This window comes from Channa argus, chromosome 1 (assembly GCF_033026475.1).
Source record: "Channa argus isolate prfri chromosome 1, Channa argus male v1.0, whole genome shotgun sequence".
NCBI classification, from domain to species: domain Eukaryota; kingdom Metazoa; phylum Chordata; class Actinopteri; order Anabantiformes; family Channidae; genus Channa; species Channa argus.
This window is the reverse complement of record NC_090197.1, coordinates 22,788,839-22,814,615: the sequence shown is the minus strand read 5'-3', so window position 1 is coordinate 22,814,615 and position 25,777 is coordinate 22,788,839. Positions and strand designations below refer to the sequence as shown.

The 25,777-nt window shown below is 37.4% G+C and overlaps 2 protein-coding genes across 8 annotated transcripts; both read right to left on the bottom strand.

Moving 5' to 3' along the window:
* Positions 1 to 1,705: 1,705 nt before the first annotated feature.
* LOC137129144 (CMP-N-acetylneuraminate-beta-galactosamide-alpha-2,3-sialyltransferase 1-like) lies at positions 1,706 to 6,249 on the bottom strand. The gene is made up of 6 exons (XM_067508057.1): positions 5,813 to 6,249; positions 4,624 to 4,820; positions 4,308 to 4,475; positions 3,480 to 3,522; positions 3,237 to 3,356; positions 1,706 to 2,890 (listed from the first exon to the last, which is right to left on the bottom strand). Exons 1-6 carry the CDS (start codon positions 6,050 to 6,052, stop codon positions 2,723 to 2,725), a joined length of 936 nt encoding a protein of 311 aa, XP_067364158.1. The 5' UTR covers positions 6,053 to 6,249; the 3' UTR covers positions 1,706 to 2,722.
* A 3,756-nt stretch (positions 6,250 to 10,005) lies between these two features.
* On the bottom strand, positions 10,006 to 23,987 carry LOC137129112 (CMP-N-acetylneuraminate-beta-galactosamide-alpha-2,3-sialyltransferase 1-like). Of its 7 annotated transcripts, none has more exons than XM_067508017.1 (9): positions 23,592 to 23,987; positions 23,212 to 23,399; positions 16,356 to 16,441; positions 16,168 to 16,208; positions 15,838 to 16,034; positions 15,504 to 15,683; positions 13,204 to 13,249; positions 12,985 to 13,104; positions 10,006 to 12,443 (listed from the first exon to the last, which is right to left on the bottom strand). In XM_067508017.1, exons 2-9 carry the CDS (start codon positions 23,322 to 23,324, stop codon positions 12,276 to 12,278), a joined length of 951 nt encoding a protein of 316 aa, XP_067364118.1. In that variant the 5' UTR covers positions 23,325 to 23,399; positions 23,592 to 23,987; the 3' UTR covers positions 10,006 to 12,275. The 7 variants fall into 7 exon arrangements, with proteins under 7 accessions (XP_067364118.1, XP_067364091.1, XP_067364082.1 ...); XM_067507990.1 differs by having other exon boundaries at positions 16,168 to 16,302; positions 16,390 to 16,441; positions 23,592 to 23,980; XM_067507981.1 differs by having other exon boundaries at positions 16,168 to 16,441; positions 23,592 to 23,978.
* Positions 23,988 to 25,777: the final 1,790 nt, after the last annotated feature.

The following is a 25,777-nucleotide window of genomic DNA, read 5'->3' as shown; positions in this document are numbered from 1 at the left end:
AGAGGCCAGTGGAAAACCGTGTATTTGCCACATAAAATGTAATGTGTTCATTAACTACTAGTATTAGAGCACAATACACATCTTATTGACTGCTTGCACAAAACACACCATTATCAATCAAAAAATAGGTGCTGGAAACTCTTCAACCCCTTCTTTTTCCTTCTGATTTTCATTTTTTTTTCTATCTCAAATTGTTTCAGATCTTAAAGCAAAATCTAACATAAAACAAACTTGTGCAAAGACATATTGAAAAAAGATTAAGAAAGCTTGTTTGTGAAAAGTGCTCAATAAACACAGCAATGAAACATCTGTGTTCTTTGGCCACAATGACCAGAGGTGTGTTTCGAGTAGTAAAGGTGGACATTCAACTACCAGAGCACATAATACCACCAATGTCATATTGACGTGTATGTGTATTTCAGGCTACATTTGAGATCTTATACAGAAAATGACAAATGCTACAGGGTGGGGTCATTTTCCCAGAAATAACTAAACGATGAGTTTCAATCTGTATTGTCACAAATTTAATATTCAACTTGGACCTCTTTATCCTCTAATTATGTATTATTAGGCATGATGAATTGGAGGCCATAACCGAAATCTGTCAGCAGATGTCAGGCTTCACAGAATTTAATCCGTGACCCTCACAGTATTTTCACAAATGTGTCAAAAGTGTACAATCAACAGGGCTTGTGAGCTAAGGATGTTCTGATGACTGATTGATGATGTACTGTATCAAGTTACTGATGTTCTCTATTTTCAATCATTTTGTTTTATCACTGGATTTTCCTTGATTTCTTTCTAAATATTCTCCTTATATGTTTGGCTACTGACTGTTTTTCACTACTTTAGATCAAGTTTGGCAGCCACCATTTGGCTTAATGGACTTAAGCTTAATATAATAAAGAGTTTGTCGTCATGTTGTCAACAGTGCACATGCTGTTCTTTGCTATAAAGAGCCACATGATGTTGTTTTTATGACTAAGGAGAGGTTGTCTTAGAGAGCCTAATTAAAACATCTTGGTTCCAGGTATTAAATGTTTTCACACAGTTGATGTGAAACCTCCTAACTTTTAGTATATGAAAACATTTGCATAATCTTATACTGCTGTGCATGTATTTGTAATGTGGAAGTTTTTTGTGGAAGAACCACTGCAGATACAAGTGATTATTCAAAACAGTGTTTGCTAAGGATGCTACACAAGCTGTTTTTGGCAAATCCGATAGAGCTAAGTTAAGAAATTCAAGCAGAGGGAGATTGAATGCTCATAAATGTCTCACATACATAAATCTAAAACAACATCTGTTTGATAAGCTGTTATATTCAGTAAGTTCATGTAGTAGAAGAGATTCTTGTAATGTCAGACCAGTAAAAACAAACATTGTTCCCTCAATGTGTAGGCCCAAGCGAACAAACAAACAAAGATACTGAAAGATCTTCAAATATTTGTGTCAATACTGTCTCTTGCTTAGGTCAAACAGCATTATTTAGATGCTGACACACTGGGAATTTCCTGTCTGTTATGTTATAATGCGTTGTCATGCTTTTGGTGCATACAAAGCTGTCAACACAGTTTTCTAATAAAGAACAAACTGATCCACAGTTAGGGATGTATGAAAACACCTCGGGAGGAAGTGAGGCTTTCAGAGCGAAATAAGTTTAAACCCACCAGGTATCAAACACCAAAAGGATTAAATGCACATAGATTTTTTTAATGTCAGAACAAAGCCGTAAAGACATTTACAGACACCGATATCTGAATGACAGAAAACAAAGCATTCTGCACTCCCCGTGCGTACCCTGCAACACTGGTGCACACCTGTTTTTCATGACTCTTAATCTACATTACAGTAGCAATAACTATAAAGAGAGTTGCTAAATGTGAAGATGTCAGTAGAGTACATATGGGCATGACACAAGAGCTTTACTTCTTACTATGGTTATAGGGTGAAAATCAAATAAGGAAAACATAGAATCCGGCAGCTGTAGTTCAGGTGGTAAAGCATTTATCCACAGACCACAGGGTCAGTGGTTTGGTCCCTAGTCCGGGTTACCTGTTCAAACCTGCATATTTATTATAATCCTTCCAATTACCATTCATTGCTGTTGTGATTGTTTTTCCCCAGGCACAGTTCACCTATTAAATTACATTTTAGCTAAACAAAAGATATGCAGGTAACCCATTCTAACACTGAAGGAGGCAAAGGTATATAGATCACAAAATGGCACCTGCATCCCCCAACAGTCAGTGTTGTGTGGTGTAATTTTACAATCTCTATACAGGCTTGGACACAACTCTCCCATACAATATTAAATCAAATAAATGTATTGTACCTTTTAATCTAGGTTATTTTAAATTAAACATAGTTTCAACTTTGCATTTACCTGCTGGAATGTGAAAATATGACATACAGTATCTTTCAGTATCTAGGGACATCTCCTGAGCTAAGTTGCTGCTGGTGTGTGTCCTCACTTGTAACTCGTATTAGACTAAATAATCGTCCAAATAACTCAATGTAAATGGGATGTCTGTAATGTAATGTTTACAAAAATATTTAAAACCTTGTGTAGATATTAAAATTTAAGATTCATAAGACGTCCCAACAAGATGTAAAAACTAAATCAAAACATTCTGTAAATATCTACTGGGTGTCTACAGTACAGTACTGCTCATGTAGATACATTTGTCAGACACAGAGAGACATAAACAGAAGACAAAAATTACCATCCTTTAAAAAACTGGATTTTTTGCATCATGTATAATTGCTCAACAATTTCATATTCATGCATTCCTGCATGAGGACCAGTTTTTAGCTTTTTGTTTTGCAGCCTTTCAAAGTAATGGCTCCAGTTTCCTTCACTGTCTGCTCCAAACCCAAAAACACTGACCTGGGAAAAACAAACATTAGACTTTCAATCTCAGCCGAATTTCACTTAAGATATCACTTTAAACACAGTTTTAAGTTTAAAGAATGTCTTTTATTAGTTGGCTAGAGTTTATATATCTAGAGAATTAGAATTACCATCCTGTCTCCAAAATATTAGATTAAAATTTTAGATTTTGTTTAAAACAACCAGTGCATTTCTTTGCTCATAAAAGATTGGCATGGATTTGTCCTTTTAATATGTAAAAACTTGCATTTACCCTTTTGTATCAGTCATTTTTTAGTCATGTTACTTTCCTTTTCTGCCATATCTGTCAGAAATAAAATGCAAAGCAACCTGGGGAACCTACCTCATCACAAATGTGCATGCTGAGAGCCAAAGTCAGAAAGCCAGTGGATGGATATTTGCCCTTCTTTTGCAGCCAGTTATCATGAACATATTTCATGAAAGCTGGATTGAGGATCATCACCTGTAATGGATCAGATTCAGTCCAATGTCTGACATGTTAGAGTAGGTGTGTACTGCTGCACCACACTGTGCATAATGACCTAGCTGTTATCTATAAAATGCAAATTCATTTAAAAATACTCACCATATCCTTGTTTGCTATGCTCTTTGACTTCATAGTATTTTTCCTGTTAAAGGTGATATTACTGTTAAACTTTAGCAGGAAAAGTATATTTTTGTACATGTACAAAAATACACGTTGACTTACTCTAGTTTTGAGGTACAGTTTCTGTATATTTCACTAAAATCCTTAGGAATATATTGTCAATTTTATTTCACCACCTTTATTTGGTAGTAGTTACTTTTCATTGTCAGATTAGTATCACAAATTACAAGCTTTATAACAATATATAGTCTATAGTTAGAAAAGAAAATTCTGCCTTTACCAGCTGCAGCATTTAGTGACAGCGCATGATAATGCATGAGTTATTGTAATATATGAATATAATACATGTTATTATGACTTAACACAACTTTATAATTCAATTTGGAGTAATAGTTGAGTAATATTTCATTAGTACCAATTTAAAACAGTTTTGTAAATAATAAGAAAATGATTCATGCAAATCAATAACGGTGATATAATTAAATACTAAAGTAATAACCAGGTACATTCTTTTGCACATTACCCATGTACCTTTTCTCCTGCTAATTCATTTAGCTTTGTTTTAATGTCTGCTCATTATAGTGATATGACTAAATCTATGCAGAGGAGCAATAAAAGTTCGTTTTTGTTGATTGTTATAGTGACCACTCAAAACTACACTTTACCAAACTGTCAACTCTCGCTTCTTCATAAATGGTGCCAAGTTGTTAAAATCAAACCAAATAGTGCATGCAGTAAGCATAAACCTTCTAGGATTTCATTTAAATATAAATATAAGCATAAGACAGAGTAGCATTGCGGTCCTACCCCATATCGAAGGTCTTGTGAAGCCAGAGTAAATCCTGCATCTTGAATGGAGTCAGCACTAGATGAGTGGTGTTGTCCAGATGAATAGCACTCTCCGGATACATTAGATGATGAGTTGTTTTGGTCCCAACATCGGCTTCATAGCCTTTGGTACGGCCATGGTTCATTCTTAACAGTAAAAAGGGACACAAAAGGGAATTTATATGGTGATGAATGTTCATGTCATAGGATAATCCTGGATAAAAAAATTTGCTGGCTGGAGTAATTATGGGTGTAGACTAGATTTTAAAAGGCAGAGATTTCAGTACTGATTTACCTCATTACAATATCATGAAAGTCTATCAGAGGTCCATAATGTGATCCCTTCAAATTAACTGAATTTCCCACCACAGCACAAGACCTGCAGCGGTCTGGACTGGATTCTAAAACATCTGGAATAGGCCGGAACATCTTAAAAAGGTTGTCCACAGTTGCATTGTAGAAAGTGAAGTTGCGTTGTTCTCTCTGTAGGAGCTAACAAACAAAACCAGAACATCATTCCAACAGTCAGCAGTTAACCATTTTTCACATACTGTACATGTGTTGTGTTACTTAAAGTAACAAAACCTTAACTCTGTTCGATTTGCATCTATTTGTACTTCTTGTGCAACTTCCTGTGGGGCATAACCACTCACAACATTGAACATCACGCCTTCAATTTCCAGCTTCAGACTCATCAACTCTTTTCACCTCTAGAACATTCCTCACAAACTCCTCTTTCAGGATAACTCCTACTCCATTTCTCTTCGTATCTGACCCATGGTAGAACAACTTCAATCATGCTCCTAAGCTTCTAGCCTTGCTACCTTTCCACCTGGTCTCCTGTACACACAGTGTATCCACCTTCTTCTCTGCATCATGTCAATCAACTCTCCTTGTCATAGTCCCAGCATTCAAGGTCCCTAATGTCAGTCCTACATTCTTAGCTTTCCTCTTCTCTCTCTGCCTACGAACACACCTTCCTCCTCTCCTTCGACTTCGACCAACAGTAGTCCAATTTTCAGCGGTAACCTGTAGGTCAACAGCACCGGTGGCGGCCATTGTTAAGCCAGCCCACGAACGATCCAGTATGGAAGTCATTGTCACAATTCGCATTTTTAATTTGGCATGTGTTTTATGTCGGATGCCCTTCCTGACACAACCCTTTGCATTTATCCAGACTTGGGACTGGCACAAGAAGACACTGGCTTGTGCCCCGTTGCAGTTGCATTCTATAAGGTATTCTAAACAAACTAAACACTTTCTAATAATCAAGCTTCATAGTAAAAGCAGATTAGTTCATTAAATGCTTTAATTGTGAAGCACTCAAATTATAATGTGTTATCACTGTGACAAATCATTCATGTTTTGATTCATTGAAAATTTTAATCTAAATGATTTTCTTTTTTAAGTGGGCAAATGACCCAACACAATGAAACAGAAGCTGAACATTTGTGGTATGAAGGTAAACATAAGATGACACTTACCTTCCACCAGTTAAACACTTCCTCTGAGGTTATATATTTCGACAGAAAAGGCTTAGGAGATGAGGTGATAAGTTCCCTAAACCATGGATCATCCTCAGTTAAACATTTGTCACAGGCAGAGAGCCTTGGCTTCTTGAGGAAATAAAATGATAAGTACCACGAAGAGCTAAAAAACAAAGCAACTGCACTGATACAGAGGAGGAAAATGAAAACCCTGCTTATTGACCGAGTTAAAAACATGTTAGGATCTATAATGGAGAAATGATCCAATCTGTGGATACAATAAGCAGGGAAAAAATGAACTTAGAAGTTAGTCATTGTAGATTTGTGGAACACTAGAAAATGAAACAAAAATCAGTAAATGTAGACCTAAGGAGATATCAAGCTCAGCTCATGTTAGGACAGCGCTATGCCAGATTCTGTAAAGGGATGGATTCTTATACTATCTACAAATACAACCACACCTGGCGTTTACAGCTGCTGTGTAAAACTGCCATTACATCTGTTCAGCAAGGAAAATTTAACAAAAGAGTACTTTAAAATTTTTTGGGAATGAGAAGAGTCTGATCCATCCCTAACCCCTACCCCCATCCCTTTTGTACAACAAAGTCTTCCACTCATATGCTATTATAATGACTATTAATCCAACATTTTCCTGAACATGAAATTCACTTTGTATACCTTCTGTCTATATCAAGTAATGATAAGCAAAGAGTGCAAAGTCAGCACATGGAGTTACTGTCCTAAGAATGAGGTGTGGCAACATGGCTAGAACATAAACAATAACCTTTACACTTCTGACTCAGGTAGAGTGTATGGCTAGTTATTCTTTGCCCTGACCTCATTACCAACTTTCTTGAAGTTTTATCAGTGTTTTGTGCTTAGTTTAGAAAAAAAACTGAAAGCATCACTTCATAAAGTCTAAACAGTTTCAACCAATCATTTATGTATGCATGTACATGCCATTATGTTCAGTAGTGATCACTGAAATATACCGAATATACAGTATAGCCATGGGAGAATGGCACAAAGTGATGTGAATTATATGTTTTCAATTGGTAACATGTCAGTCTTATTTCCTTTTTAAAAAAATATTTTGGCCACAGCTTTTTAGGATGAGCTTCCTTTGCATAATTACATTTTCTATAACAAATTGATGGTGTAACAATGTATCATCCACGCTTTGGTTTGGATGTCTGGCAAACTGTTTTGAGTTCTAACGTCGCAAAATGTTGGTAGTTTTCTCAGCTCGTGTCATTTTTTTCATGAGTAAATCAAGGTAAATACAAGGGTGGCCATGCATAATGGCACTGATTTTAGGCTCTGTTTTGCCTTTGAACATCCAACATTCATAATGATCCTTAATTTGTAAGAACAAAAACCTGGAAAATAAATACACAGCCTTTGAGTCCAGGCTGAGACCAACATACATTGTGACCTTCCTTCTTTCATTGAGAATTTGGTTCATGCTTTAATTAATGCAATAAGTTGTTGGATCACATATGGCCATAGGATTTTCTTCATGGGGGAGTGGAATTAAAGTTCAGTATCAGATAAAAGGTGTGCAGTATTGAATGTGACAACATTGCCTATTATTTAAAAATCTTCAAAGTTTGTCAGGATGCTAGTGACGTGGTGAATGGCAAATGGACTATAATGGAAAAAAATATTTTTACATTATTCTTTCTGACATTTCATAACAAAGGGATGTAAACATGCAGATTTGTAATTGATGTGTAACTGAATAGTAAAGTGCGCATAAATTATGAATTGTAATAAAAAGAACAGTACTAATAACTCAAGCATTTACCGAACTCATTATAGTAAAGTGTTGGACACAAACTATTGATATTTACACTGTGCAATTATTTCAGTCAGTGCTGATTTCCTGGTCTTGTGAGCTAGTACAGGGCCTTCTTTAGATGGATAATGTGACTTGATATTTCACCCTGTGTGGTTTTTCAAATTAAAAGATTTTCAAGAAAATCTCAAATTGGGTTCTTACTTCCTCTTCTGGCTTTTTATACTATGTACACAGGTCCTGTCATTAAACATTAGCTTGACACAGTCATAAACATAATTAAACCTAGCTAATAAGTCCCCTTATGCTAACAAAGCAACTGGGACTGGCACAAAGAGATCAGCAGCATTTCCTTTATGACCTGTAAATTGGACTCGTACAGCTCATCCTGCTGCCATCTCTTCCCTAGAGAAATAACGTGCCCATACCCTGCCATGAACATGACGTAAAACAAAATACAATCCACCAGAGCTGGCTGCCTTCTTTCAATGCTCCATGGTCCAGTTCTGATGCTTGAGTACCCATTGTAGTCACAGTCAGGGGTGGACAGGGGTCAGCACGGATACACTGAGTACTGCTATGCTGTGTTCTGGCACATATTGATCAGGTCCACTATTTAGTTTGAATCAATTTGTGCTTCAGTAACTTTTCAGTATGATGAGACCAAATGCTACTTACACAAAATTGTCATTTCTAGCCAACTGTCTGTAAGAATTTCCTATAATGACAAAATGAAAACTCTGGAAAATAAAATCTCTAATTTGTTAAAGAACACAAAAAATAGATCTAGCTTTTGTAAAATCTATACTGATGTATTTGGCCCCTGTAGGGCAGAATGATTACATTAACAGACTTACATGGTAATTGTGCAAAGCTATAAAGTCTAACTTGCAGTTACAAAGCACGAGACACTGTTTACTGGCTACTGTGAACTTTAATCACATCAAACATGCCTGTGAACCTATTGATGCGGGGAAGTACATACTAGTTGTTCCTCATAGCTGAGCTACTGGCAGAGATTCTACATTACTCAAAGCCTGATTTTCTAGGCTGTAAGGCCTAAATATAGCCATTTATGCTCATATCAATCAATGAATTTGGGAGAAATCTATCTCAGCTATTATGATCTTTATCTGTTTTGCTGCCTTTTAAGTGTAAGGCCATTTAAGTTTTAAACATGAAGTGATGCATAGAGACATCGAGCTCAATGATTGACCTGACACCACCTGATGGTGTTAAAGTTGGGGTATACAGAGGTTAGCATGGGAAAAATGGAACGTTGACAGCACCCATTGCTGTTCTGATCAGATTCTTTCAGTCACTACCCATTGGGTGCCCATGCTGAGCGCTGTCCACCACAACATTAACAAAAGCAGGTTTTGTAGAATTAGTCATTTGCTTACTTGTAAATAGCAGACATTTGGGAAACCAGTGGGGTTCAGTGGGGTTCGGTGCCCAGCAACACAATACATACAATAAGGAGGAACTGGGAGTCAAACCACTAAGACTGTGGTTTCCGGATGACTGATCGCCACCCTTATTAATCTAATTACTGATTGGCTTTTTTATATTACACATTAAGTCTACAATGGAATTTTCCTGCCATGCTAGTTGTTGCTCTCAGGCTGTGATAGCATCTACTGTAACTTCCAAGTAACTTTGATTTATTAATTATGCAAAGTTTATTTGAGCTTAACATCTTGAAGTTGACACATTAGCTTTTTAAAACAAAAATTGTTTTGTTTTTTTTATCTTACATCACCAGTGCTAAGAAAACGTTAATGGGCATTAGTGGGTCGGGCATTGGTAGGTTTTGTGCATGCCCAAAAAGTCTTGTAACATTAAGGAAGTTGAACCCAACTCACGATCTTTCCACTAAATTTACATTAAATTACGTTAGCAATTAGTTATGAAACCTATCCAAGTTGTTTTTGTTGTCTTGGTTTTGTTTTTCTTTAACATAACCAAACAATAATGGTTCCAAAATTGTAGTGAGATGCTTGTGATTGTTTATACAATTAAATGCCAGGCACCATAGTGATGCTATTTCAACAGATGCCTGCGGCCAAATTGGCAAAATTAGACGCTTGAAGGTTTGCTTATTCTTGTAAGGATGTAAATCAAACATTTATTTCACTCAAATGTTTAGTGTTGACTTTAGAAATTATTGGTTTGATTTTTATAATATGCATTAAAATATATATTAAAAATATTATATTCAGATTATTTGGTCAATGCATTATAATCTTTTTTTTTTTTGGTAAAGACCTGTGAAGCAATTTAAGCAAACATTATTTGCTAAGTATCTCTTTACACAAATTAAGAACAGAATATTCTATCATAGTTTACTTTGATCATGTAATAAACTCACCTTTTCAACCTCTGAAGAGCGTAATTTGTGACACATATTGAAAGTTTATTTTATATATAGACAATATTTGAGCAATTTTATTGTATCCAACAGTAGGCAGACATGCTGTGCTTTACACTAACACAACAACTGGAAAAATAAAATACTAAAATAAATACTAAATTAAAAAAACACACATCAAAAACAAACAAATGAGCCAAAAGTAACAGGGTAACCAGAACCAATGCCTTTTCGCTACAATAGCAATAGGTTTTATCACATCAGTTTCTATGTAGAAATATAGACTTATGATACATGTCTTATATGACCTAGCTGTAGATACGGTAGACATGCTGGTTTTGCTCCTATTGCTCTAAATACAGTGTCACAAGTTAAACACATTTAATTAACAACAATTTGCATTGCAACCTTTCCTCTTCCATGTACCAGGTTTAATGGTGTTTAATAATTCAACTCTAACTGCAATTCAAATGTACCATTTATGGAGGATATACAGGTAACCCAGGTAAACCCTGAAGTACAACCTACAAGAACGCTATACAGTGGACTGAACATACAGCACCCAAGTATTTAGACACAGAAGCATTTGGCAGAAGGTCACTGGGGTGGTTAGATATGTCAGTAAAGCAGAGAACATTCCTACGAGGAGACCAAATGTCAAGTCAAGCGTGAAGCAACTGTTAGTGGTTTTGTTGTAACAAGTCATTTGGGGTGACTCAATTTTTTACAGAACCTTATTCATCCTCGAGGGCAGCAGCTTTTCAACATACCTACTGCAGGTTACCTGGATCAGCTGTATTCAGTCAATCAGTATTTCTCATGTTTCATCCATTTTTTCCCTTTAAAGTTTTTGTTCCACCCTGCTTCACCTGCCTGTAAACCTTACTAAGTTACTATTGTGATTCAGTGTTTCCATGGACTATGTGAATTTGGAACTTTTATTGAAAGATCATCGACAAGCCTGAGGATTACTGCTTTCTTCTGGTTTGTTTCCTCTGATACTTTTGGTTTTGTTTGGTTGCTACATTATATTTTTGTTGTACTTTGTTATCGGGTTTGTTTTTGTTGTTTAAGTTTTCCCTGATTTTTTCAGACGCCCTCAGTTCTCCATTTCTCCTTCTCTCCCTTTACATGTGCGCTGACTTCACTTGTGAGACATCACTTGCCACCCACCTATCGTAAGAATCCTAATTTTCCTAGTAGTTAATACTGAGTTTTTTTGGCATTGCTCACTCTATTTCTTTCAACACCGGTCACCACAGTCGTACACATCCCACAGCCCTGTATGTCCACCTGTCCCACAACTACTTATAACGCACAACAAACTGTTTGCCTTCCTACCCCTTCGCTTGTTCTACACTTATTACGGTCTTACAAATCAGTTCTATAAAGATCCTGATAGCGTCATGGTATGTAGTGAGTTCTCAGCAGCGGGGACAGGAAGACTGGTCAGAATTGAGAGAAAGGTGGTCGAATAAATTTCTAGAGCTAAACTCCATAGAACGTCTGGACAGAGACCTGAAGATGACACTTCACAGACACTTCACGTCCACTCTGATCCTTAAGAGGATCAGTCAGGAAGAACGGGATACAGCCTACCAAATCCTGCTGTCAGAAACTAATCAATTAATATTTCTGCAAATTAAAGATTTAGTAAAAAAATGATGTCAAAGTGTTTTTTTGTGTGAGTTTAAAAAATTTATTTACAACAAAGTACAATAAGTGCAAGGTTTGGAATACTTTCTGAAGTGACATTAAATACATCCTTTGTAAAGAAACCTTAAAATGTACGGGAAACTAATTTGTCACACAATCATCACTGTCTGTTTGCTGTATACAAAGCTGTTAGGCAGTAAATGGAAAGTAAATATCATTTTCTTCCTGATTTTAATGGACTCTGTGTATAAGAGGAACTTTGAAGGTTCATATAAGACTGAGCTGTCCTGGAGTAAAAGCATGCAAACAGAGGCCCAGGCCTACTGTCACATACATATACAGTAAGCACCTTAATACTGTATTAAACCAGACAGAATGAATCTATAAAAATTTGTCATTCAGCTTCCTCTTCAAACGTCTATACTGCATCAGTTGTCTCAACTGGATCGGTCACTCTTTTGATTCATGTGGTTTCAGTTATGCAATTCCCGTACTGCATAGATCAGATATGGGCCTTCACTTTGTTTCAGTTGAGGACAAATGCATGCAGCATAGGGAGTCACTGAAGCTAAAGTAATCCTTTATTCAGAGGTCCTGGCTACATTGTCAAACCTGGATACTTGGTGAGCGAACAATCACGTTCTTGTATACATTTTGAGTTTCTGTCTATCAGCTAGCCTCTGAATAATGTTGTACTCTTCAGTACCAGAATGTATTCCTGTTTTTAAGTCTTTGACTTTAAGTTCTTCCCAGTAATGACTCCAGTTTCCATCTTTGTCTGCTCCATAACCGAACACATCGACCTGTGAAAACAAAATGAAACAAACATTCTGTAAAACAATCTGATTACAGACGCATTGATGACAGCTGTACTACTAAGAGCATGTTTATGTCTCCCCGACAAGCAGCATGTCACCTTGCAAGTTATCTACTGTATTTCAGAAAGCAAGCTGCACATACACATATGTTACGGCCCTCCAAACGTTCTTTGGAGAAAGCTGGGGATAGAGGAACTGTAAAGTTTTTAACTGATCAAGAAATATGAATTTTAATCTTTTTTACATTATACGCACTGTAGGAAGGAATTATCCTAAAGCTGGACATACAAATATGTACAAAAATGGCTAATCGTGGTTTATAGGTCAAAGAAACCCAACAATAGAGGGCACTAAATCAGAATACTGTATATTTTTAGAAAACTACAGACACATTTAGTTTACTTTGAAAAACATCCTATAAAAGAAACTATAGAACATCATAACTGTTTGTTTTAAATGTTTTTTTTCCAGTCCATTATTATAATTATTATTCACAGGGGGAAAACGGTTTAAAAAAAAATCTCACCACATCACAAACCTCCAGGGCAAGAACCACAGCCATGAAACCAGTGGATGGATACTTGCCATTTTTTTCCAGCCACGTGTCATGAACATACCTCATGAAACCTGGATTCATCACTATCACCTGGAATAAACCAGAATTAGCCTTTGCTTTTCATGACCTATTACAGTTTTACAGTTTTCTTACAGTTTTTAATACTGTAAGCATTTAAAAAATACTCACCAAAGACTTGTTAGCTTTGATACTGGATTTTATTGTGTCATATGACCTGTAGAAAATATGAATGTAAAAATTTACTATTAAACGAATTGCTGTGTAAGGTGTTTTCAGTAACACATACTGACAATGATGCCTAATATTCCACAAAAAAACCAAAGGAGATATTAGGGGCTTTAGGCACGTGGAGGTGGAAAAATGTTTATTGTTAAGAGCTGTTTTACATGGTGGCCCCTGGGGACAAAGCACGTAAGCAAGGTTCATATCCCAAATGAAATTAGATTTGTTTGGTTGGGTGTAGGACATGGCCTGAAAGCATTTAAAACTGAATTACTAGCACTGTAATGAAAGACGGCTCAGCTCTGCTTCAGTAACATTTACATGTCAGTTGCACCTCATTGGTATATCTGAGGTATATTTAATGTCGCCAGATTTGATCACACAATATTAATTACAACATGTATCAAAATGGATCCTACAGCAATGTCAGCAGTATAAATTACCACTGCTGAAAGAGGAATAGAATCTGACCAGGTCATCTCAGTTCTCAGGTGGTGAGCTTGAGATGGCAGCTGGTTCCAAGGTCACTGAAGAGGTTGGAACAAAGTTCCAAATAGCCACCATATGGATGATAACAAGTCTTAAGATCTAGCTTCAAAAACTAACGAGAACTGCAGTAGATTGATAAGAATTTTACTTTCCAGCAACTCATACTAGAAGGAAAACATTTTAGTATTTGTATCGGTATTTGGTATTGGCAAGTATCAAATGTACTTCGTACAGTCTGGGGAAAAGTGGAATCGGGACATCCCTAAAAGGGATCATTGTTAACATGAAAACTGTTTAAAATAAGCCATGCCCAAGACTCTGGACTTTCCATACATAATGGAATTAGTAGACTTAACTTTCAGGCACCTCCACCCACGGCAAAATCTTATGTTTGGATTAAGAAACAGCATTAATTATTCAAGACAGGACATGAACCAGTCTCTGACATGCAAATCAACTCTTGCATTTGCACAAACTGTTTGCAATTACTCAGTGCATATAATAATCAACAGTCACTTGTCAAAGAAAGAGGCGTCACCATAGTTTTGCTTTGCTCCATTCTGTAAGACTGCAGCCCTTCAGATGGGATCTAGTGCATGTACAGTACATAATAATTAAATAATTCAACAAACTAGATTTTATGGAGAATCTGCAAATGCATTTACAGCCTGGTAATTCTAAATTTGCAAATACTTTCTGTAGATCAGTAATCAGATATTTACCTGGCCCCAAGCTTATGCTGGAGGCATAGTTTAACCTGTTTTATCTGTAGAAGATAACATATTAGTCTTGGGGTCCTTACTTATTTAAAGTGTACTTCTTCTATCTTCCTTTAACATTCATTCCATCTATACACAGAAACAGCTCTCCTGATGATCGTGGAATGCAGCTCAGTCTTCTCTCCCAATCCTACTTGATCTATCTGCAGCCTTTGAGACTGTGAATGATCATTTTGGTATTTCTGATAAAGCTCTGGCTTGGCTCAGGCCTTACTTACCTAGACAAACCTAGACAAAAGGTTTCTTGGGCAGGGGCAAGATTCTAACTCTGCACTGGAGTGCCACAGGGCTCAGTTCTTGGTCATCTTTTTTACATCTGTACTACATCCCTGGGTTCTATAATTTGCTCACATTTTCCTACAATTGCTATCCTGAGAACACACAGATCTTCCTGTCCTTTCCACTGGATGACTCCACTATCATCACACATTTCTGCGTGTCTCTATGACGTCTCTGCTTTGATGAGAGACAGAGGTTCTAGTCTTCCCAGCCACATGATTCATACAACAAAGCATTAGCATCAGCTTAAAATATTCAGTGGTTCTCCCCATGTTTACCTTACTAAATCATTTGGGAACTGAGGATATGAATTGAAAATTGCAGTTTTACAAGTGGAATATTCTTCTTGCTGCGTACAATATTTTGCTGTATTTAATCTGTGTTCACAGCTTCACCCATGTGCAGTAGAGTTTTAGGCGTTGCATGTTAAATGATAATAGTTTGTAAATTTCCTTGAATGTACAAAATAGAAATAAATACTTGGAAATTAGGAAAAGAGGAATTTTTAAATTAAACATACTGGAATTATACACAAAAGCCCTGAAATTACATTTGCTAACAGTGAATAATTTATAATAATTTCTTAATTATACTGATTTGTATTTGTAAATATTACAATTTACTCAATATGGAACACTGTATGTCTGCAATACAGATACATTACAACACTAAACAGCATAAAGATTTAACTTAACTTACTCTCCAGAAAATCCTGTTGTCAGGGCTTCAATGAGCCACTCGAGGTCTTGTATCTTGAATGGAAACAGCACAAGATGAGTGGTGTTGTCTAGGTCCATGGCGCTTTCTGGATACATGATACGATGAGTTGTTCTGTTCCCAACATCTGTTTCATAGCCCTTGGTTTGCCCCCTGTTCATCCTGAATAGTAAAGAGGAATTTATTTCATGAAGTCACTGTAGTTCATGTCACGTCCTTTTTTTATATTACTAATAAATGTCAGTATTTGTTCCAGTTTTCCTAATTGTTCATAGCAGACCAAAGATTAAAACTGCTTCCTATAGCTAATCATTACCTTATGATGACATCATGGGCATCAATGAGATGGCCTTGATTTGACCCCTTTAAATTAGCAGAATTACCCACCACAGCACAAGTCCTACATTGCTGTAAACTGGGATCTGTGAAATGTGGACTAGGTGGGAAGATCTGAAACAACCTGTCCACTGTCTCTCTGAATGTAATGAAGCTGCGCTGTTCTTCCTGTAAGAGCTGACACAAGACACTATTATTAAACCAGGTTTTAGATGTATTGAATAAGAAATAGTCTATTTGTATTTTTGCTTGCTGAATCCTGATCCAGGTTTAATCACTGCAGCTTTAGAGATAGTTTGGTAGCACTTACCTTCCACCAGTTGAAAATATCCTCAGAGAGAGTGTAGTCAGCTGATAAAAATGGTTCAGTGGATTGGTTAATGCACTGCAGGAACCATGTGTCATTTTCTGGTAAACATCTCCAACAAGGACAGGTGTCCGATTTCTGGAAGGTGTTTGTTAAAATCATTCGTGACTCATATTCCCTCAAAAACATACCGATGGCAGAGATGCACAGCAGAAAAGTGAGCACCTTCCATTTTGTCATTGCATGGGCAACCAGAAGCTTTCGCATCGGTTTCAATCTGCAGACAGAGATGTGAAATACACAGATGAGTCTATATTCACCTATATATAATCAAAAAATGAGTCAGTTTAGCAGTAGAGTTCACAATACTATATGATGAAGAGCATACAGCTTCACAAAATGTACACCTCAGTTTGCATTGTGTATGTTTTTACTGGTTTGTGGATTAATGATGTTATTAATGTTATTAAAATAGTTAGACTTTATTAAAATATTAAATAGGCTTTACAGTATGTGGTTGGCACAAAGCAACAACTTTTGGCGTGCATCTATGAAGACGCTCTATGCTTCTGAAAAAAATGAACACATATTCTTCAACCTTAAAGAAAAATAATGATACAGCTGTATTTACTGTGCAGGCACCGAACAGATGTGTGTTGACTTCTGCACATTGCCGGAGCGCATAGCTAGCACAACTGGGTGATGAAGTGGCTCCGAACAGATGCACCTCCATCCTGTATTCTGGCGTCGGCTGACTGAAGTCACCATCTGCCCACCATAGGAATCTGAGTAGGTCAGCGTCGCTCGACGAGACTTTTACCTGGTGGAACATGACCTCCACATCTGCCACTATTGTCACAGGTTCTTGACGAAACCTGGTCAAAACACCAATTATTGTGCTAGTAAGATTTGGTCCTTGAAGGAGTTGCTAATTCAATGAGGTTCCCTGATAAGATGTGCCACAGTCAAACACCATACGAAGCTTAAGCTTTTTAGGATGGTACACCCCAAGATGTGGAATATACCAAACCTTTCCATCACTGCAGCCAAGGTCCTTATCTGGAACCTTCACTGCATATTTCTTGGTGATTGTATCATTCATGAAGGTAATATAATGCACTCTGAATGAGGGATTCCTGAGAAACTTCCTCTTCAGAGTTGTAGCACGTTGTTCTGCTACTGCCCAGTTGTTTGGCATTTTAATGTCCAAATCCTTTAATGGGAGATCAAGGCAGTATTGTCTACCAACTTAGCAGATTGTGCCACTCTCTCCATTAACAGACGATCCGCCTTAGACATCTCATACTTCTCCTCTTGACCATTCTCAGGAAAGTCATATTCAAACTGTTTCCACAGGTCTTCCAGCTTGGCTGCAGATACACGATTTGACACAGCTTGCATTATTTCATTCCTGGTTGTGTTGTAACCATCCACCTTCAGTGGGCCAGTGTCTGCCAAACCCAGTATGGTTCTGACTGCAAAAGGCCCATTGCTGATGCTAGGAATAACTTCTTTGGGTTCCATCGTCTTGCACCATTAGTTACAATCAACAGTCCTATGTCTGCGTCGATGAGAGGTATTTGCACTCCTTTAAGATGTGGCCACTTGTCTATATCTTCTTGTCGTGGGATGTTATTCTTGCTCACTGGAATATCCTTTCGTGAAAACACCTCCTTTAGCTCTATGAAGTTATTTGAGTCCAGATGGCCTACCTCCAACTATGTCACCATAGTACCTGTCAGAACTTTGTTTTCCTCCTTGGTTGTAAGAAGAAGGCTAACCCTTTTCCCACGTAGATTCAGCTCATCAAAACGTTTATCTGTGTAAAATGTAGCTGTGCTGACGGTTTTCAAGAATGCATACGAAGTCACTACTTTGTTGCCCTTTCTTGTCTTTACTCAGACAGGAATTATGGCAAGGATGCCCACGGTGTACTCAGGCTTGTCCTCAAAGTTTTGATTACAACTGCTGTTCACAAATCCGTTGAACACTGCCAGTTCATGACCATCCACCGACTGTCTCTCCTTTGGCTTCCCATGCTGCAACGTATGGTGCATCCCTGAGCAGAACTGACAGTTTACTCCCTCCTGACAGCGCCTTCTCATATGTCCTGGTTTCAAGCATCTAAAGCATATGCCTTGACTCCTGAGAAACTCTATCTTATCCCTGTAAGAAGAACTCTGTAGTTTTTTAGTTAGTTTTTGTTCAAATGTATGCCCCTCGTGGCAAAAAGGACAGGACTCAGGTGAGGCTTTGATGGTATTGGAAGGCTTGAGTGAGGCTTTGATGGTACTGGAAGGGCCTGTCTTACCAAAGCCTGGCCCTAAGCTCACAATCCTTTATGTAGCCACCTGCTTTGCAGTAGTGGTAAAACTCTTTTTAATACCAACTACTAACCTCAACTTGGTACCTGAAGGACTCTTTAAGTGTTCTTAAGGTTTGTCTACTGTGTACCCATAGAAAGGATGCAGTGAGACCTGGGATTCATAATTGAGAAACTCAACTACATCTGCAAAGTAACCCTACGTTTGTGTTTCTCATCCAGATCATAAACCACCTGCCTCTACTTCTCTCTCAACTCATATGGAAGCTTGGAAACAATCGTCAGTATGTTGCTTGTAGTATTAAGCGCTTCCATATTTATATAAACTGCCATTGCGTTTATAGAACTGGTTAGGAAAAGAGCGAACGAATGGAACGCTTCACCATCTACCTGCTCCCTTTCTGCCCGTTGCTCTAGGGCATGTCTTTGCCTTAATGCTTCTGCCCTCGCCAATAGATTAGCTCTTTCTAGTTTGACCTCAAGGCACGCCTTTGAAGCTGCAGATGTAACGGAACTCGTTCTGGATTTCTCCTTGAAGACGCTACAGACACACTGTTCTCAGGAGCAACACTCTCATCTGCCTTATGTGCTTCCTCACGACGTTGACATGTATCTGTTAACCAGCGTGCAACCTCTTCATTTATTTGTCTGAGTGTAGTTAACTTCAGCTCGCACCAGTTTATCTGATCTGTTTCCATTATTTGTTCGAGCCCAAGCTCATGGAATGTTTCTTTGAGCAGACGCGATGTGACCAAAGCCTTTTGGTTTGGAAGATCTCTCAATTCCGAAGTCATTTAACTGTCCTAGACTTTGTACACAATGGGACCACCTTTGGGCAAGATGTTCATGGAACCATCTCATCCCATCCCAATCTCATCCTACACAGCTCCTGCATGGAGTTCCTGGCATATAAACATACAGGTGCAAGTATTCCCATTGAATCATACACTGAGCTCAGCATGGAAAGAATCCCTCTTCTGGTGGGGGGCTTATTTCGAACCCTGAACTTGAATTGATCTGACCAAATGCACTATTACACGTTAATCTAGGTTCATTATTTCTATCACCTTCTCCTCTTCTGGAATGGCTGCTAACACCATTCGATTGTTGCTGATCCATGTATTTAATCTGAAGTCACCGATCTGACATGCAGTCTTAAAACTGTGGTAAGATCGCCTCCACATTAGTAAGAAACCTTCTATTCACGGGCTAAACACTACCCAGCGAATGATGGAAGTAGAAATTGATCCAGTTAACGTGACAAAATGACAGGCAAAGCCAACTCTTAAGGCCATTGAGAATGCTTTGCAAAAAGATAGATACATGAAGATGTGCTTAAGTATGGAAACAAACTACTTGTACTACTACTTCTTACTTCCCACGACTGAATAGTTGTAGCTTTAACTTTATTTCAATTTTACTTTCAGGTGTGTTAAAAGGGCACAAAAGTATTTGCTAAGTTGACTGTCAAAGACATGTCACAGTGCTTCATTAAAACATTTAAAGCACAGCACTGTGAGTAAGTGACCTGCAAAGCACACAATATTAAAATGCAGCAGGGAATTTCAGTTAGTGGTTTCACAGCAGCAACAGTTAGCAAACGGAACAAGCAGCTGTTTTGTGTTTGGTCCCGTGACAGTTTGCATGTTCTGCTATGTGGATGACGTATGCCTGGCAGGGGAAGTACAGATCAATGAAGTTCAATTGACTCCCACCACTGTTGTGTGTGGTAAGTAAACATTGTTTTTCTTTGTCTTTTTAAATATTTAACTATTTGCATTACTTTTTTGTTTTCTGACCTTACATTTGTAAACGTCTGCAAATACAGCAGTTCAACAGACCTTGAAATTTTGAAAATGTTTAGGTCCAAATTGTTTCATGAAACAACAGGAACATCATCCCATCTTAATTTTTATTTAATCTGTTTTTTTTTTTTTTATTTAATTTGCTTTTTAGGACAATCCTGCTTTTCCTCAAGACGTTTTATGCTGAGTGTGGACCGGAACATTGTGCAAACTGTTGTGCAAACTGTTGTGTGGACCTGCATCATTTCTGCATCATCAGAGCTGGCATCAACCCAGGAGTTTTTGCCGAGGTGGGTCTGTTAGATGGGCTTTATCCGACATACTCACATTACTGAACTTAAATCTAAAGTAGCTACTTCGACCGGATGTTGGGGGACTTGTCATTTTACATTTTACTAGTTTGAGTCTATAAAATATTAGCTAGAATAAAAAAAAATACTTTTTTTTTTTGTTGTCTTGTTTTTTTTCCCCAATAGTAATACATTTATACTTCTTCTTTTCTTTCAACAGGTGTTTTTTTCCATCAACCCAAAATAGGGTACTAAAGTGGATAAGAAAAGCACATACCGTCTTCATGTGAACCCCAGAGTGCTGATCTTGATTCAAGAACTTTCAGACCATGAGTGGAGTGAATACAAATATGGAAGTTGAATACGGACTGAACTCACATAATGATGCCGTACATGCAGTTTAGAGGTTAGTTTTACCTCATTATCTGCTTAATTCTTCAAGCTCATGAAAGTTTTTAATTCAGTTGTTACAGAGTTTTAATATTGTTGTATTTCATCTTTTGTATGTCTCTTCTTCATTTTGAAAGGCTTGTATTCATACATTTGTACAATTCTATTTAGTCTAAGGAAATGCTTATTTCCTCCTTAAGGGAGGAAAAATTAGAGTTAGAATAACTCAGAATAACTACATTTTAAAAATTATTTGTCCCTATGACATTTTTTGAGGACAGATTCCCCCAATTTTTTTCCAACTTTGGTTTTTCGTTTCAAAAAACAGGATTGCATTTACATCACATGTTTTGTTTTGTTAGATTTATAAAGTACATATTACATAAACATATGTCGACTCCATGCTTAATCCATCAATCCTTATTTCCATGGTTATATTAAAATTCCTGGTGCAAGTCAAATATAACAGGACAATGCAATTTAAATAAAATGATCCAATCTGCATTTAATATACAAATATGTATAGAAACTATTTTGGACAAAGCAATGATCCTAATAGATGAAGAAATTTAGACAGTTTTTCAGATTGATACTGAAAAGGATTCAGAACAGGATTTTATGCCTTGAAACTACTCAATAAATTTTATAGAAACTTACAGTATTTAGACGTTGCTTTTTCTGTAAAACTCTTGTCATTAATACTGGAAAAAACGCTAAATTCCACACAACATTTGATTAAAATTTGCAGAAAAATTCAGTTAAAAGACAGTCGTATAAAGAGGCTTTTACAGTTAAATTTTGTTGTGTGTTTTGTATTTTTCAGTAAAACAAAATGGTAACAACTGTATGTAAATACTGAAAGAGTCTGTAGTTTTTACAGCATTGTCATGTTAACACAGCAGATAAAGACTGTTAAATATACAGGTTTATATTATGCAATTTCTGTAGAATTTAAACTGTAAAATGTACAGTATTTCCTGTAAAGGTTTTAACAGTGGCACTGTTTTTTGTTTTTTTTTAACAGAATTATTCTGGCAACCGCAGCTGCCAGTTTATTTCTGTAAAAACAACAGTTTTTTGTTACAGTGTACATTATCTGGGACTCCAGAGTGTCTAGGAAGAAAACTAACACCGTAAACAGTGTTCTCCTAATGCTGAGCTATCGGTGAAGATAACACTGAATGTTGATGCACAGTAAGTTGAACATCAAAAAAAAATGTCAAACGCATTTCAGATATTTGGATTTTTTTTTTCACATGGAAACAGAAACTAGTGCACAGATTAGACCATATTAGATTGTTTATGTAAATATATTAAAGATGACATGACACAGAACAGAAGCTAAGAGATTAAATGTACATTATAAAATTATAATTGTCACACACCATTCTAAAACTAAATCACGTCAGGATGTCAGTAGCCAAGAGAACCGGCTGTTTTTATTTATGTTTACTCTCTTCTGCATGATCCTGGCATGCAATAAAAGTAACATCTAACTGCCAAAAACTCAAAAGCCTCATAACAATAATTGTTTCAAAAATAGTTTTAAAACTTTTCATGCAGAATGTGACAGTTTACTATACTTACAGCTTTTCATTTTATTTTATTTTTTATGAAAAACAGGTGAAATAACATGAAATGAGTAATTATACTTTTAGCATTTTCAGTGGAACAATCTCTTAAAAGGTACATTATGACTGAATATTTGAGCACATTGAACTATAACAATAAAAGCTTATTTTACAAAGCACTTATCAAACAAAGTAAAAAGTGTTGTACAGTAAAACTGAGAAAAAAAACTATTGCAGACACAGATGATGACTGACCCTGATGATGGGCATTAGTCTGACCTTTAGTCCACTAATATTTTACTACATTAAACACATTACAAAAAGAAACTTTATGTAGTTCTTTTAGTAATATTGCAGTTTTAGTCCCTTTTGATTCCAGTCTTGAGGGTTAAACCATAGTTTTAACAAACCTGTGAGTGTTTCCCACATGTCTCACTTTTCCCGTACAGCCTCTATCCTACTACAGCGTTTACCTTTGAATCATTTGAGGTGCAGATAGCAATATGGAAGGAACTGGTCCCTAACCATTTTTCCAACTCTTCTCTTTCCACATCCATTCCACCTATTAGCCCTCATAGAGCTTTACACTGCTTCTTATTCACCCGTTCGCACACACACACACACTCAGACACGATGGGGTTGCTGCTATGCAGCTGGCCAACACTCACCGGGAGCAACTAAGTTGGAGTTCAGTGTCTTGCTCAGGGACACTTCTACATTTGACCAGAGAACTGCGGGATTGGTGGACGACCGCTCCACCTACCTGCCCCAGAGTCGCCATCGCGCATTAAAGTTGCATATTTGCAGAGATCTCAGTATCTCTGGTCACAGCGAGCGATCCCAGACTTCATAGAAACTGAAAGTAGGAACGTATGTGTATATGTTGCCTACAGTTATATGCAAGTTTAGAAGTTTGTATTTCACTCCATGCCCCCGAATGCGTCCTTCAGTTCTGACAGGACAGCAACACTGCTCACATTATCAGTCCATCTCATTAAAAAAAAGCTTCACTTATAATGTAAGAATGCTTATTTAATTTGACTCTTACCTGATCATAGAGTAAATCCGCATCTGATCGGTGTAGAGGCAGCCTTAAAAAAAACCCATACAGTTGCGGTTCACAAACTAATCCCAGGAAAAGGTGCCTAGAGAAGGCTTTATAACGTGTGTTACATCGAAACACAGGGTGTGGCTTCTGTGAAAATTTGCAAAATGATAAAGGTGATAAGCAAGACCAATGATTATATCTACGATAAAGTTACTCCCCTCAGCGCTGTCAAAACGCCGCCACTACAAATTAGGGAAGTCAGGTTATGTGCGCGCTCATGTGTAATTGTCTCTTCTCGTCAGAACAGCCTCGCAAGGTGCGTTAGTGTAGCACAAGAAAAACGACGGGTTCCACATCCAGTTCACTCACGGAGCCCTGTATTCAAGGGCACTATGTTTGTGTTTATTTCTGGTCATTCCTCTCTCTTTTGGCTCTGTAATCGTTCACTGTGTCTTTGTCCCTGTAGTCATTTTGATTGGTTCTGCCTCCTTATGGTCGTTATTTTATTTGGTATGCCCATTTGGCATTGCACCCAGGTATTTCTAATGAAAAAATTATACAGCCACAGCAAAACATTTTGAAAAAAAATCAGTAAAACTATAAAATAATTAATAAAACAAGAACAACAGTCAGGTGTTCTGTCAATGCATGACGAAGGGGCTAATCCAACAGGGAAAATATAATTTTTTCTGTAATTTGTGTCTTTAAGCTGACACACTGGAGGAAGACCTAATTATTATTACTGTATGTTCTGATAATAATTGATAACTAAAATGGAAAGCCCACAAGGAACAAAAAGGTGGACATCTCACTGCATTCATAGCTTTAAAAGAATAGCATGTAGGAGAACGATAAGCACTTTCACAAACACAGGCCTCAGCCATTATTCAGATTCAAATTCTTGGGACAGAATTTAGACTTCCTCACTTTTTGTAATTTTTATAAGAATAAAAGAGCAGCTTTTCCCCATTGGGCCTATACACTCACTGACTAATCACGTCAAAGTAAAAACACATTTTTAGGATTATTTCCAAATGCATTAAGTTAAAAAGGTCTTGTTTACAATTCAGACCCTTTCATTAGGCTCTGACTTGCTTCACCTTTTCTTTATGTGGCAAGACTGTAGCTGGATGGACTGATTGGACAACATTTAGAGAGGAACAGACTTGTGAAGTATTAAGTTGAGTGAAAACGTTTGTATCCCATAACAGTAAGATTGAGTTTTGCACAACTCACTTTGCATGTTAGAACCAATTGTGCAGAGACAAAGATCAGGACGATAATGAATGATCCCAGGAGCGTAGTGTCCTCAGAAAGTCCTAGAAGTCCTCAGCAGAAATGGGAGAATCTGACAGAAGGACAATGCACCGAGAGAGAGAGAGAGAGAGTATAGACAAAGACAAACATTCTTCTTTTAATTTTAAACTTTAGTAACATGTTGCAATTGCAAATACTTGTAAATGTTCTAATTGTTGTGGTAGTGTGTCTGTGTCTGTACATCTTGTTTGGGTGGATGAATAGTGTGTTTGTGCTCTTCATCTGTCCTTTGTTCTCGTGAGTGCTGGGGTGGTAAGAAACAGCCTGTTTGGATTTTCCCAAATAGCATTCAGTGTGAGGACAAGATTCTCTGGTCTGATGACACAAAAATTCATCCTTTGGCTGAACTCCAGATGTTTGTCTGGTGAACGTCAGGCACCACTCTTTCCCACAGGGGTGGTGGTGGCATCATATTATGGGCGGCTTCTTGGCAGCAGGGACAGGGCATCTTGTCAGACCTGCTCCAAAGTGAATGCAACCTGAATCAGTGGCGATGGTTCAGCTTTTATCACAACAATGAATGGAACATAGAAAATAATGTTCAAGTGGCATTCCCATCCAGTCTGATGGTGGATCTCTCAGGAAGAATGGAATAATCTGCCTGCAAACCCAGGTGTCCGAAGCTTGTAGAGATTTAACCAAGAATACTTACCAAGAAAACTACTTGTTGTCAAAGAGGCCTCTACACAACCTCTCCTCCTGTCAAAAAACACGACTCTGGCGACATGCAGCACTGACATTTGCGTCACTTGTTTTGTACAATAACATTTATTTTATCATTTTCAACAGTTGCACATGGCCAAACTGTTGTTTATTATGGTGCTCACAAACAAAGAAATGCTTCTTCTGGCTGTTTCATACTGTGCATG